General features: G+C 37.0%; 1 protein-coding gene across 1 annotated transcript in view; it reads right to left on the reverse strand.

The window, feature by feature from the left end:
• Positions 1–9,847, reverse strand: part of TMEM67 (transmembrane protein 67) — a 52,375-nt gene extending 42,528 nt beyond the window's left edge. Inside the window, 3 exon segments of the mRNA XM_047727864.1 lie at positions 5,528–5,621; positions 7,877–7,965; positions 9,590–9,847. Coding sequence (XP_047583820.1) covers positions 5,528–5,621; positions 7,877–7,965; positions 9,590–9,815 — 409 coding nt within the window. The 5' untranslated portion in view covers positions 9,816–9,847.
• Positions 9,848–16,281: the final 6,434 nt, after the last annotated feature.

The following is a 16,281-nucleotide window of genomic DNA, read 5'->3' on the forward strand; positions in this document are numbered from 1 at the left end:
ATTTCTAAGGTCACTATCACAGCCTAAAAGGCCTTACATGATCAGCACACAATCACCCCAACTTTCCAGAGCCGTCTGCTTCTTTCCATACCCTTGTTTGCTTCAGCCACATTAGTGTATTTGCTGCTCCTTGAACATGCCCAACACTTTCCCATCTCAGGATCTTCATACTTGCTAGCCTGAGTCCCCTGGTCATCTACATGGCTTTGTCCCTCATTTCCTTCAAATCTTTGCTCAGATGGCACCTTTCCAAAGAGGTCTTCCATGATCATACATGTAAAATAACACTTGCTCTCTCTCCCTTGCCCTGCCTTATTTGTCTTCATAGCACTAACCACCCCTGGCATACACTATTCATTTGTTTATTGTCTTCCTCTTGCCACTAGAACCTAAGTTTGATTCACTGCTGTATCCCAGCACCTAGCAGTTAGTGCTCAATAAACATTTTTTTAATTTGAAGAACTTAAAATTGGAGAGGAAAGTCTGATTTCATAGAGACCCATTTTCTTACATGATGACAACAGTCTGCTCGTACTGAACTGGGGATAGCTATGGCCTTTTAGCTTAACTGCCCTTCTGTTAAATGAAGTTTCAAAAATTTATTTTAACATTTATTTTAATTTTGTCAACAAATATTTATAAATAAATAAGTATGACAATATATAAATATTTTCAGGACTGTATAGAGACATATAAGTACTAAAAGCATTCTTGGAAGAACACAAAACTTAATAATGACTACATTAGAGGAATAGGAGTGAGAGTGAGGGAAGAAGGGAAAGCACTTAGTTTTACTACTTTTCTATACCATTTAAATTTCTAGCCATATACATACATTACTTTCATTTCAAAGAGTAAAATTTTAAAGTTGAAAAATAAATGCCCTTTTAAGCAATAAATCTACATGTGCTCTTATGGTACTCTCTCCAAAATACACTGCAAATAAACACTCCAAAATATTTGCAATACATTAAGAAACTTGGAAAGGATAGAGAAAAAATAATTGATTATCTAGGGTAATTTTTGGGAAATGGAATAGGTAGGGAGTATGGACTTTCATTTCTCATCTTACAGCCTCATGAATTATTTGATATTTTTAATGATATGTACTTTCTGCATTAATTATTTTTTAAAAATTACTTACCTGGTTAACTGAGCATTTTCTTCTTCTGTCAGAAATGGGAAGAGTTGAAAGAAGTTGTGTAAGAAGTAAGATGCACCCTCTTTCTATTCTTCCTCTCCCTCTCAGCCCCTCTTACAAATCCACAGAACAAATTAACAGCAAAAGTTCAAGATGGCTCTAAGGAGCTCACACCATGGAAAATTTTAAGGATGTAATATAACCTCTAAAATAGTGAAATACTGGTTTCATAGCGGTCACCCAACTATAAGGGGTTACTAGGTGTCAGAGCCACCATCTGGCCCCCCTGGCATCTAGCCTCCATTCTCAGAAACTCATTAAAACTGTAGCTTCTACACCAGTGATCTCTGACTGTCAAAAGTCATTTCAGAACTCATTCCATTCTGACTTCCACACTGTATATGAATCTGTGAACATCATCGCCTTCATCCCCACTTAGAAATTCCAAGGATATTTTTTACTTCCTTTTTCCTCATCCCCATATTCCTTCACTCATCTAAGTCTATTATCATCCTTTTAATATTTCTGGGATCTACTCCTTTGAGTACAACGTGTTCGAACTCTGGTTTAGGTCCTTGTCACCACCTGTCTACAGCACCCCAACAGCCTCTTCACAGCTCTATTTCTGGTCCCCACTCTTTAAATATCAACTTCACGAGGACAGGAACTGCATTCCTGTTCAGTCTTTCTTTCACTGCTTTACCCTTCATCCCCCTGGACAATGGCCAGCACCTAGTAGGAGCTCAACAAAACCCCTATGCCTACAGAACACCCTACCATTCAAGGCCTTCCACAATCTGGACCAATGCACCTTTAAACTCAGCAAACTGTTATTTCCATAATCCCTTCATATTCAATCTGGATGTTTATATTTGTAACAATATGTTCATATATATAACAGTATGTTTATATTTAAAACATTGCTCTTGTTCGTACTCTTCCTCCTGCCCGAAATGTTTTCTTTCTTGCTATCTTTTGAAATACCATTAATTCTTCAAGGTCTCACTATTATACTGCCTCCTCATGCCCACTTTCGCAGACAACCCTAGCTGAAGTGAGTTCTTCCTTACATTTATTGTCTAGAATGCTCATTTCATGATTTAATATATGTGCTCCTATAAAAATATTTTGTTGCTATCTTGCTCTGCAAATAATTTTTCCATATGCATATCCTGCCTTCTAACTAGATTTTAAATAAATTGATGGCCTGGATTTTTATTTCTTTTACAAATTATTTTTGAATAAATAATATACAAATAAAAAATAAAAGGCACAGAAGAATTTAAAAATGAAGTCTCTTTCCCACCCTTTTCCTCCAGATACCCAATTCTCTACCCTGGAGGCAAGACTGTTATGAGTTCCTTGTAAATTCCTCCAGAAATAGGGTATGCATAGCACATATGAATTTGTAATTTTTAGAAAGCATAAATGGTAGCTCACCAAATACAGAAAACAGTACCAATAAACAGCAAGTACTCAAATAAACATTTGTGCGTAAATACATTAAAAACTTTTCTATGCTTTTTTTCATTTTTAATGTATCTTGGATTTGTTTCTTTAGCAATACTTGAAGAACTGCATTATTTTTCTATATAATAATCCATATTTTTCTGCATCCTACATGCCTGCATGGATGTACGACAGTTTATGTGACTCATATCTTCTTAACAGACTTTGACATTGTGTATGCTATTTTGTCTTAGGACGAAAGTTGCAATAAGAAGCCATGCATATACTTCTTCAGACATGTATCTTCCTGCACTAGAAAAGGAAATTCCTAGATAAAGCCTACCTGGGTGATGATCTGCATTGGATAAATACTGTCAAGTTGCTCTCCATAGAGACTGCACCAATTTATAATTCCCCAGTAATATATGAATAACTACTACCTTGTATCCTTGCAAACACTATTAAAGTTCAAAAGGTTGATAATAGAGGCGCCTTGGTGGCTCAGTCAATGACATATCTGCCTTTGGCTCAGGTCATGATCCTGGGTACTGGGATGGAGCCCTGCGTCAGGCTCCCTGCTCAGCAGGAAAGCTGCTGCTTCTTTTCCCTCTGCTGCTTCCCTTACTTGTGCTCTCTCACACTCTCTCTCTCTCTCTCCCTCTGTCATATTAAAAAAATCTTTTAAAAAAATGTTGAGGGGTGCCTGGGTAGCTCAGTCACGAAGCATCTGCCTTGGGCTCAGGGCATGATCCCAGGGTCCTGGGATCGAACCCTGCATCAGGCTCCCTGCTAGGCAGGAAGCCTGCTTCTCCCTCTCTTACCACCTCTGCTTGTGTTCCCTCTCTCGCTGTGTCTCTCTCTGTCAAGTAAGTAAATAAAGTCTTTAAAAAAAAAAGTTGATAATAAAATCTGGTAGGTTAAAAATAAAATTTATTTTAAAAATAAAATTTTAATTAATATTATTCTCTGAGCAATGTTGAACTTGTTTCTCATGTTTAATGTTTTTTTGTTTGTGAATTCAGTCTATTCATGATTTTTGGCCCTTGTTTAACTTCAGCTTTTCCTCTTGTTCTTACATTATTATAGAAGTTTTTTATATATATATATATTGTAGAACTTAGACCTCTATTAATTGTATGCATTATAAATTTTTCTCTAGTTTGTAAGGTTTTTCCTTGTGTTCTTTATTATTTTTCTATATGATATTTTAGAATTTGTATTTAGTGAAATTTGCCAATATTTCCTTCTGTAGGTTCTGGGTTTCTCCTTATACTTAGGCCTATTCCATCCCAAGACTAAAAAAATTTTTCCTGTTTTTTATGATTTTTTTTTTTTTAAGATTTTATTTATTTGACAGAGAGAGAGAGAAGAGAGTGAGAGAGGGAACACAAATTGGGGGAGTGAGAGAAGCAGGCTTCTCACAGAGCTGGGAGCCGGTGAGGGCTCAATCCCAGAACCCTGGGATCATAACCTGAGCCAAAGGCAGATGCTTAACGACTGAGCCACCCAGGCTCCCCTTTCATGATCTTTTATAGAATCATATTTAGTATTTAAATATTTGACTGGCCTGAAATTTATTTTTCTTTAAGAAACAAGTTTGAAACCCAACTTAGTATTTTCCAAGTTCCCCCAACACCATCTACTAATCAGTCTTTTCTCCACTGACAGGAAATGCCACCTTTATCACATATCATATTCCAACTGAGACTCGGTCTATTTTGATTCTCTACTTTAAGTTCCACCCATTAGTATGTGTAATCCATATGCCAGCCATACATATTATTACAGCGGCTATAAAATGTGCATAATACCTGATAGGGTTGTTTCCTCTCTCCTTTTTCATAATATTCTTGGTTTTTCATATTTTTTCCAGATAAATTTTAGAGTTAGTTGTGTAGTCTCTAAAATAGACAAATAATATCCTAGTAGAATTTACCAGGGTTCCATCAAATGAACAGACTGGTATTGGGAGAGCTGACATCTTTATAATATTTACTTTTCCCCTTCAAGAACATCCTATGTATTTCACTTACTAAAGCCTACTTTTGTATCCTGCAGGAGCATTCTAAGGTTTCTTCAATTGATTTATCTTATACATTTCTTCTAAAATTTATGCTTGGCATTTTTTTCTTTTTGTTGCTACTGTAGATGAGATTTTTTTCTTCTTTCATAGATTTTAAAGAATTGTTGTTTAGAAAGAAGAAGGCTACTAACTTTTGGAAAATAATTTTGTATCTAAAACCTTTATTATTTATAGTAATTTTTAGTAATTCCCTTGGGTTTTCTAAACATATAATCAAATCATTAAAAATTAATTTTTAATGATTTTACCTCCTTTTTAATTATCTTACCATCTATTTCTTTCACTTACCTAAGTGCACCGTGTACATCTTTATCTGGGTCCTGATATTAATAGAAATGCTTATCATTTGTCCCTATTTAGCATCATGTTGGCTTCTGAATCGAAACATATATACTTTATCATGTTATTTTAAGGAAGTATCAATCTAATCATATATTATAAAGAATATTTTTTAATTTTTTTAAAAGATTTTATTTATTTACTTGTCAGAGAAAGAGAGAGAGAGAGAGAGAGAGCACGCACAAGCAGGGGAAGCAGGCAGGCAGAGGAAGAAACAGATTCCCCAGTGAGCAAGGAGCCTGATGCAGGACTTGATCTCAGAACCCCAGGGAACATGACCTGAGCTGAAGGCAGACACTTAACCAACTGAGCCAGCCAAGTGTCCTGAGAATTTTTTTTTTTAAATCAGGGAGGGCTTTTTATTCTCTTCTCAATGGCTACTATTGTCTTAAACATCATTAAATTTTGGACAATTAAAAAAAATACTGTTCACCTAGCTATTTCAATTAATGTCCTTTTCAAACCAGCTAAGTGAAGATTCATTACTACTTTTTCATAAAGAATTTACTTCTTACCTAAAATATGGCCAGTGGGACAGTGGCATTTTCCTTCTGCAGTTAAACCGCCAGGGCAAGAAATGCAATTCCAGCCATCTTCAGTAATACCTTTCTAAATTAAAACAAAACAAAAGTAAAATTTCTCCTTGATCAGTGATATAATTCCAAAAAGCCACAATAGTATATAATTTGTAGCCAATATTCTAATAAATCATGTACATATGAGTTACATAAAAATTTCCTGGACAGCCAAACAGTGCTTACATTCCAAAATTAAGTTACATATGATCACTATGTACTGACTACTGTTAACTCTGGGCAACACTGCTTTCTTCTTCATGATTTTCAGTTCAAATGACTCCTTACTTTCAAAGTAATACTGTCATTCAGTTTTTCAATTTACAAAAATAAAACACAACAAAATTCAAAAGGATTTAATCAACAGATAGCCAATTAATTGTTTGTTTCTTTTTTAAAGATTTTATTTATTTATTTGACAGACAGAGATCACAAGTAGACAGAGAGTCAGGCAGAGAGAGAGAGGGAAGCAGACTCCCTGCTGAGCAGAGAGCCCGATGTGGTACTCGATCCCAGGACCCTGAGATCATGACCTGAGCCGAAGGCAGCGGCTTAACCCACTGAGCCACCCAGGCGCCCTAATTGTTTGTTTTTACCTCTTCTAACATATTCTAATTTTTATAATTCAAATACATTAGTTTTTCAAAATCAAACTATGATTCAAAGTGGTTGAATTTAATGGTATACAAATAATACGTAAATAAACTTGTTAAAGTTAAATTATAATTATAAAGTTAAATTATATATTATCTATTGTTTGTATTAATAAAGGTTTTTGATAAAATATGGTTATCATTCAAAATTGGGCTTACATGGTTTTTCCTAACCTGGGGCAAAACCAAATATTGATGTAACCAAAATGAACAGAGAACAAATGGTAATAACAAAACAATAAGAAATTATTTTTAATTTTGGTTGAAAAGACTGGATATATCAAGAAATGCTCCTTAATTTGGCAGTACATTTAGAGAGGAGTATTTAAAAATTATGATTATTTTGTAATTTCACTGAAGAATAAATTTGCTTTGTAGCCATTTCATATTAGCAGCTTTTTATGATTGATAATTCAGCAATGGTCAATATTTCCAAAAACATAAAATAAGTATTAAGTGGTAATCAAACTTATAAGTTAAATCAAATTAGCCATAAAATTAGGACAACAGGTAAATTAAACTATCAACTTAATAGTAATTAATTTAATAGTAATTTAAACTATTAAATTGCCAGATTCCATTTTTTTAATCCAGATAATGAGAAGAAACATTACTACAAAAGAACTGCCTCATAAGACTCCTAATTATTATTTTTTTAAACACTGTATTTATTTGACACAGACAGTGAGTGAGCACAAGCAGGGGGAGCCGCAAGCAGAGGGAAAAGGAGAAGCAGGCTTCCCACTGAGCAGAGAGCCTGATGTGGAGCTCAGTCTAGGACCCTGGGATCATGACCTGAGTTGAAGGCAGATACTTAAATGACTGAGCCACCAGATGACCCAAAGACTCCTAATTTTTGAAAATGATTGCAAAATGTATTTGCATTCATTAAAAATCATTATATATAGTAGCTAATTTACCAATTTTCCAAAAATTATGATATAATGACTAACAAGACAGCAACAGATATTATTTAACCTATTTAATAATGCAACTGGCATTTCATGAACTTATTACACCTTAGGTATCGTTATGAACATGAATTGTTATAAGACTGCTGACACAACAGGTCCAAGACAGAACTCAATCTGTACCAGTCAAAATATACATACATCCCAACTTGCTCTTTATATGTATCATTCATCTATTTAAAAAAAAAAAGTCACTCTGTGAGAAAATATAAAGACAAATTTCACAGCTTTGCATTTTTAATTTCAGATTTTAAAAACCAAGGCAATGCATTTGTTTTTTCCAAGTTTGCATAAAATTTCACTGATTGCCCAAAATTTACTCTAGTAAAAATAAAAATAATTTAAATAATTTTAAAGTTGGGGAATATATTAGAGTATGGCATTAAAACATAGCTTAAAAAATAAAGACAGTTAAGGGGTGCCTGGGTGGCTCAGTTGGTTAAGCAGGTGGCTCTTGATTTCAGCTCAGGTCATGATCTCAGGGTCCTGGGATTGAGCCCTTGCATGGGGCCCTGCACTCAGCAGAGAGTCTGCTCAAGGATTCTCTCTCCCTCTCCCCATCACCCAACTTGTGCTCTAAAATGAACAAAATATTAAAAAAAAAATAAAGACATTCAATTTACTACCTTTTACAGTAAAATTATTTTAAAGTAAATATTTAATACCATGTTTTCTGGGCACTTTTTACAAATAAAATCAGGTCCTCCATTATTAGAGATCATCTGAAATCCTGGTAGACACATACATGAAGTTCCTAAAAAGAAAAGAGCCAATTTTGAATCTTGGTAAATAAAAATAATAAAACTCCAAATAGGGAAACTTTCAATATTCTTAAGATCTTAAAAAGCAGTATAGTTGTTAAGAGCAAATCCAGAAACATACTATGTGGGTTCTAATCTTAATTCTGCTATTTAGCTGTGTGATCTTCAGCAAGTTACTGAACTCTGTGCCTAGATTTCCACTTTGGCAAAATGGGAACGATAACAGTACTTACCTCATAGGTTTGGTATGAGTATTAAATTAGTTATTATATGGAAAGCGCTTAGAATGTGTATGGCACACAGTAGGTATTTTGTTTCCTACCACTTTAATTGCAAGCAGAACTCAATTATTAAAGTACTGAACTTTAATTTTAATAATCAAACTATTCATTAACTGCTATGGGAAATTTTACAGTTCTATTTCATCCAACCATACACATATATTCAATGATCTCAAATTTACTTTACCAAAACAAAACTTAATTAGCAAAATCATCCTGATTCAAATAAATGGCTACTTTTCTCTGAACAAACAGTAGACTTTATAACCGTTATTCAACTTGCTGGATAGGTAAGGACAGCATTCTCTAAGGACACGTCAAGCGGAAACAGATCCCATAGGAATCTATGTGGTAGAATGCATAGGATATTTGGGTTCTTAAGTATGAAGCTACCACCTTACACTTTAAGACTCTGTGAAACGCTTTCTCATTCATATTTCCTCACCTGGGGAGCCTGACCAGTCTTATGTAATGACTTAAATGAGGACATATCAAGTTTGAAGATGGCAAAAAGTTAACACCATGGGTGACCAAATCAAGATTGAAAAACATCCTAGACTTTAGAAGATGGAAAAAGTCTTATTCTGAGCAGTTTCAGTGAGGAGAACTAGGACCAAATGGTGGAAGTTTCAAGAAAAAAGAAATAAGCTTAATCTAAAGAGACTTCAAGGGCAATTAGTAATATTCGATAATAAAAGGGATAAGCCCTAAGGAAATCTATATTAAGGACACACGATATAGTGGGAAAATACACGGGTAGAAACTGAGGGCAAGGAGACAAAAGTTCTTCCGATCCACAATTTAGGTGACAAATAAGATATTACAACATCAATTGGGCTTCAATTTCCTTATCCGTAAAATGAGAAGACTGGACCTGATCGTGATTAAGGTCCCTTATAGCTCTAGGTTTCTAGGATTAGAAAAGCAAAATAAAGAGTTAACAAAGTTTATAAGCGCTCATTTGCGTTCCCTCCCCAACCCGTCCTGTGACCTACTCCTTTATACTTCGCTAATTCTCTATTTCTTTTCTGTCTTTGGTAGGCGACTTTCCAGATGCCCCCCGAAAGACCCCTCTGATAAGAAGCTGGGGACTGACGCGGAGAAATTCATTATTGGCGCTGGCTCACGGCGTAGCTTACTCTGGGTTCCCCAACTTCAACTGTGTGCAAGCTGCAATCCTCCAAGGAAACCCATCTCTTACGCTTTGGCGGTTAAGTTTCCTGAAAATTTCTTCCCGAAGGCGAAAAAAGGTGTTTCAGACACGCCAGGGACTGAGGGCAGCAACAAGGCGTTATATTCGAGCTTTTTGGCTAGGGCCCACCCTGAACGGTCTCACCTCGGGCATCCCGCCTCTGGTTGGCTCCGCAGGGGACACAGGACAGCGCGGAGATATCGAAGTATTGGTTGTGGCCGCACGACTCTGGCTGCAGGAATGGAAAGGAGAAGGTCTGGGCGTGTGAGACTCGCGGGAAGACGAACAGAAGGAATACATTCGCAGCAGCCGCGGAGGAGACAGACCAAGCCGCCATGGCTACCCCAGACCCCCCGCCGCCGGTCACCATGGTGCAGACGCCCGCGGCCGCGCAGTCTGTGGCGTCCCATCAGCCGCTGGGGCGAATCTGTAGAGCCGATTGGACAACTCCGCCTGGGGATCCGGAAGTGTCTGCAGTTGCTGCCTGGTTGCTAGGTGAGCAGAGCCGCGGGAACCTGGCTTGTCTGAAAGGATGGGTTAGAGAGGCACGCTAATCCCGTAGGCTGGCGGGCCGCAACTGGCTTTTTAAAAATGTGTTTCGCCTGGGTGGCTCAGTGGGTTAAAGCCTCTGCTTTCGGCCCAGGTCATGATCCCAGGGTCCTGGGATCAAGCCCCACATTGGGCTGTCTGCTCCGCAGGGAGCCTGCTTCATCTTCTCTCTCTCTCTCTCTGCCTGCCTCTCTGCCTACTTGTGATCTCTGTCTGTCAAATAAATAAATAAAATCTTTTAAAAAGAAATAAATAAAAATAAAAATAAAAATAAAAATGTGTTTCAGACTCTGAGACGCGACCCATTGCCGAGATGTGCTGTCAGTTTAGGAGGTCGGTAAACAGAATACCACAACAAAGACAGTATCTGAGTTTATTACACAAATTAAGAGTAAGATGTTTCATTACGCTGTTGAATGATGTTTACATCAGAATTTATTCAGACCAAGCCATTTTCGCATGAAAGAAGACATTACAACAGTGTATTTGTCAAAACACATTTGTCAGAAAAGTAGGGGAAAACCCACTGATTTGAAATATGCAATGCTAGATTGGCTTAAAAAAACAAGAAAGATCATTTCTGGCAGAATGTTCTTTGGGTTTCTGGTTTCCTTGTTTCGGATAAAGGAAATCATGCATATATAATGAGATTGTCTTTTGTCAATAAAGAAGGAATCTAATTTTTAACCTAATTTACGCATACATGAATATTGCCTTTCAAAGCAAGCACCTTTGGAGGCTGTTATCACTAAACACCAAAATATTTTAGAATTACCTTTAGAGGGGCGCCTGGGTGGCTCAGTGGGTTAAGCCGCCGCCTTCGGCTCAGGTCATGATCTCAGGGTCCTGGGATCGAGTCCCACATCGGGCTCTCTGCTCGGCAGGGAGCCTGCTTCCCTCTCTCTTTCTGCCTGCCTCTCTGTCTATTTGTGATCTCTGTCTGTCAAATAAATAAATAAAATCTTAAAAAAAAAATTACCTTTAGAGCCAGTTTATAGATTATAAAAGAAAATTTTATGTTTTAATGTTTAAATCTCACTTCTGTTTTTTGTTGCATTTTGTTTGTTTCATTTTGTTTGCACACCTTCCACTCTCCCAATACAATCACCCAGCATAATTTTTAGCCCCTTATTCATCAGTAGTAGCTTGAAACAAATTTGACTTTCTCAAAAAAATGTTTTTGCAGTAAAAATGATTTGTCACTATTAAGGAAAATACATACATACACAATTCTTAATGTATGTTGAAAATGCATCTAAGTTAAGTTAGATAACTTTAACCATTAACCCCCATCAGGCCTAGTATTTCTCATGTGGCCTTCCCAATAGACCAGCATTCACTCAGTCACTCATATCAACAGTAGAGGACACAGGAGAAATATGTTCTGAAAACTCTTCCTTAAAGACAAATTCTAAAAAGCGTTTTTGAGTAATTATGCATTGTTGGAGTGTCTAGTTGACAGTGAAAAAATTACTTATCTGAATAAGATTTTAAAAAAACATGTGACTATACAAATGTTAATGCGGACTCAGAAAGGGTATGGTCAGAATAGTTGAGATTAATCTGCAAAAGCTTTGTGTGGATGATTTTTAATTCTAGTCTTCTTTAATTAAGTGTATACTGTTATATGCTCCGTGGAAGGGATTGGGGCAATATTTACTCATTGCCTCCTATGTAATTAAAGCAATAAAAGAGCTTCCATTCATGATGGTTTTTCTTGTGTCCCACAAGTTCTTGGCACCATTCATCTTAATTCTTCATAATAACCCTTTGAGGGAATACTATCCCTTTTTGTATCCTTTAACAAAAAAAGAGAAGAAGAAGAAGAAGAAGAAGGAGGAGGAGGAGGAGGAGGAGGAGGAGGACAAAGAAAGAAATTGAAGATCGAGAAAGTAACATTCTGGGCACCTGGGTGGCTCAGTTGGTTGAGCGACTGCCTTCAGCTCAAGTCATGGTCCTAGAGTCCTGGGATGGAGTCCCGCATCAGGCTCCCTACTAAGCGGGGGGGAGAGGGGGGTCTGCTTCTCCCTCTGACCTTCCGCCTCTCATGCTCACTTGCTCTCATTCTCTCTCTCTCTATCAAATAAACAAATAAATCTTAAAAAAAAAAAGCATTTTAGGAAATGGTGGAACTAGAATTTATCTCCATCTAGCCAGCTCCAAAACTTGTTAACTTTTCAGTTTATTAAGTGGCTTCTTTGTGGAATAGACGGAGAAAAATGTTGGCATTCTACGTGTAGGACAAACCTGTTGCCTTTAGTTAACAAAATGATACTGCCATCGTATACCATGGACAGAGGAACTGTGATTGTCTAAGAGCTTTGGGCATTACACCTAACAAAACTGCTCCAAAGTGGGGCGCCTGGCTGGCTCAGTCGGTTAAGCAGCTGCCTTCAGCTCAGGTCATGATCCCAGAGTCCTGGGATTGAGCTTCACCTCTGGCTCCTTGCTCAGCAGGGAGCATGCTTCTCCCTTGCCTGCTGTTCCCCCTACTTGTGCTTGTTCTCTGTATATCTCTCTCCCTTGCTTTCTGTGTCAAATAAATAAATAAAATCTTAAAAAAACCCAAACAAAAACCCGCTCCAAAGAGCTAAATAAAGACCTTAGTTGTAGTGAAAGGATTCAAAATACAGTTAGGTTTGTCATAACTGTGGATATTGTGGGTTCATCTGTATAAACTACTTATACAAGGATAGCAGAAAGAATGTTAGCTAAAACTGTAAGCATAAATTGGGACTATATCATTAGGGATATTTTTGCTGCAAGTAAATAGATCACATAGTTTAAGCCAGTTTACATGGCTTAAACAAAAACAAACATGAGAAGTATGGAGATAGGTGGTCACTGGTCTTCCTTCAATGATGTCAGATAGTCACCACTGCAGTTTCCTTGGCTTTTCCTCTTAGTTGAGTGTGTTTCCCTCAAACCAGATACCAACATTCAGATTTAAGACAGGAAGAAGACAAGGAGCTGAGCGGAACCAGAGGTATTTCCACTGTTTCTTAAAAAAAAAAAAAATGAAAGCAAATGTTTTCTCTGTGTCATGTATAGTGCTAAACTTCTTATATGCATTATTTGAATCTTTTTAACAACCCTATGAATAGACAGTGCATTTACCAGGTTTAAGGACATACCCAGTATCACCCAGCTAAAATGTGAGAGAATTATCCACAGAAGTGGATGAAACTAAGGAGAACATAGTTTAATGTCAGCTTACAGAGGTGTATCAAAATCCATGAGAGGATGAGTTCAAAGGGGATAGCAAATGCTTATTGAACACCTGGAATGAGATAGGTGCTGCACCATGCCTTACCTACACTAAAAAATTAAAGCAATGGAAGAGGGAGAGGCAGGAGAGGATGAATGGAAGAGCTGTTTAGGAGGAACAATCATGAGAATGTTATGACTTGGACAAAGAAAAGAGAAGAAACAAAAATAAGGATCACTCAGTTTCTGACTAGGATGGCTAGGTGGATTGTGACATTATAGGAAGATAGAAATGTCTGGGAACAGATAAAATCTTCTGACTGAATATGGAAAAAAATATATAGGTAGAAATTTAAGTTATAGGAATTGGGGTGCCTGGGTAGCCCAGTCGGTTGAGTGTCTGATCCCAGACACTGATCCCAGTGATCAGTGATCCTCAGTGATCTGAGTCTGATCCCAGAAACCTGGGATCAAGTCCCACAGTGGGCTCCCAGCCCAGCAGGGAGTCTCTTCTCCCTCTCCCTCTGCCCTCCACACCCCTGCTGATTCTCTCCCTCAATCTCTCTCTCTCTCTCTCTCAAATAAATGGATAAAATCTTAAAAAAAAAAGAAAGTTATAGGAATTATCTGTTTGTGGGAATTGGGACCATATAATAATTTAAATAATTGATATTAATTGCTTGTTTTCATGTGTCAGGCACTGTAATATCTCATTTAACAAAATTGGGACCATTATAATCACTTCTACTTTACAGATGAGAAAACCAAGACTTAGAAAACAATATATGTCTTCCTAAGGTCATGCTCAGATCTTGATTCTAACTCCGGTAATTTGATACCAGAGCCCACACTTTCGACACTGATTCTTTACTGCTGCTCTTGAATCCCTGGCTGTGCTTTCCTTGGCATGAATAAAGAAAAGGGAAAGGCAAGTAAGTCCATGAGGAGGATTAATTAATTAAAATATTACAAATAACTGATGGGAAAAAATGCAAAGTGCAGAAATGGAGGTTGTGGTCAGAAAGGGGAATTAGTGAAGTCATGATCTTACAATCAAAGCACTTTGTGTGCTAAGCCCTGCTCTCTTTCCCAGTCTTCAGACTCTTGGTGTTACTTTAGTCCCTACTAGAACTGCTGCATCACATACAATATATTCTACACTGACCTTGGCTTCCATGATGGAACAGGCAGTTTTTCTCCAGGTTATTCCTAGAATAAACTTTCTGGTTATTCCTGCTCTTTGCCCTTTGTTGGCTCAACTTCCTTCACCTAAATAGTATATGGAGAATCCCCAAGGGCTCAGTCCTAGACTTTTTTTCTCTTCTCATACTTTGGTTTCCCTGTGGGTGATGTCAACCATATCTGTGACATCATTGACCAGTTTTGGGAGATGACTCATGTATCTATATATATCCAGGCCAAGGATCTTTTCTGAGCTCTGAACAGAATTTCCACTCTGGAATGAAGCATTTTTAATTCAAGGTCTCCAAAACAACCTACGAACTTCATCACTCCCCCAACTCCAACCTTGTCTTCTTCCAGTTTTTTATATCTCAGTTAATGGCACCATCATCCCATCTGAAATACAGACCAAAAATCTAAAAGTCACTTTCGATGCTTTTCTTCATCTTCCCATTTCAGTCTAGACTTCTTGTTTTTTTTGTTATCTACTAAATATTCCCTGAATTAATTGCCCAAATATCCCTTGAATTCTTTTACTTTTTAAAAACTCTACATCACTATCACCCTAAAATGCTACCTTCTCCCTTATGAATCACTGCAATTACCTATTTTAAACCTTAATTTTTCAGTGTTAGGCATTATTATTTTATTTTTTTGTTTAGGTATAATTGACATATAACATTATATTAGTTGCAGGTGTACAATATAATTCAGTATTTGTATGTATTGAGAAATGATCATAACAGTAAGTCTAGCTAACATCCATCACCATATAGTCACAAAATTTTTTTCTTGTTAAGGAGAACTTTTAAGATCTACTCTAAGCAACTTTCAAATATGCAATACAGTATTACTAACTATAGTTACCATGCTGTATATTACATCTCTGTGACTTTTCTATAGCTGGAAGTTTATACTTTTTGACTCTCTTGACCCATTTCACCCACTCTTTACCCCCCTCCCACCTCTGCAAACCACCAATTTGTTCTATGTTTGGGGGAGAGGGGTTTGTCATTTTTTAAAATAGATTCCACGAGTGAGATCATATGGTATTTGTCTTTCTCTGTCAGACTTATTTCTAAGTACTTAGTGTAATGCCTCAAGGTCCATCCATGTTGTTGCAAATGGCAAGATTGTATTCTTTTTTATGACTAAATAATATTCCTATATATGTGCATATAATCACATTTTCTTTATCCATTCATCCATCAATGAACACTTAGGTTGTTTCCATATCTTGGTTACTATAAATAATGTTACAATAAGTGTGAAGGTGCATATATCTTTTTGAGTTAGTGTTTTTATCTTCTTCAGATAAATACCCAGAAGTAGAATTGCTGGATCATATAATAGTTCTCTTTTTAGTTTTTAGAGGAACCTCCGTGGAAGGTTCTGTGATGGTTATACCCATTTAAATTCTCACCAACAGCACACAAAGGTTTCCTTTTCTTCACATCCTCACCAAAACTTGTTTTATTTTTTATAATAACCCGTCTAACAGGTGTGAGGTAAGATTTCATTGTGGTTTTTTAAAAGATTTTATCCATTTATTTGACAAAGAGAGAGAGAGCACAAGCAGGGGGAGAGGCAGGCAGAGGGAGAGGAAGACGCAGACTTCCCACTGAACAGGGAGCCTGATTGGGGCTCGATCCAAGGACCCCAAGATCATGACCCCAGCTGAAGGCAGACACTTAATCAACTGAGCCACCCAGGTGGTTTTTGATTTGTATTTCCCTAATGATTGGTGATGTTGAGTACATTTTCATGTACCTATTGACCATTTGTATGTTTTCTTTGGAAAAATGTCTATCCAGACCTTCTGCCCCCTTTTTAATTAGATTGTTTCTTTGCTGTTGAGTTGTAATAGTTGTGTATATATTTTGTATATTAACCCTTTA

The sequence above is a fragment of the Lutra lutra genome, chromosome 4, assembly GCF_902655055.1.
Source record: "Lutra lutra chromosome 4, mLutLut1.2, whole genome shotgun sequence".
NCBI lineage: Eukaryota > Metazoa > Chordata > Mammalia > Carnivora > Mustelidae > Lutra > Lutra lutra.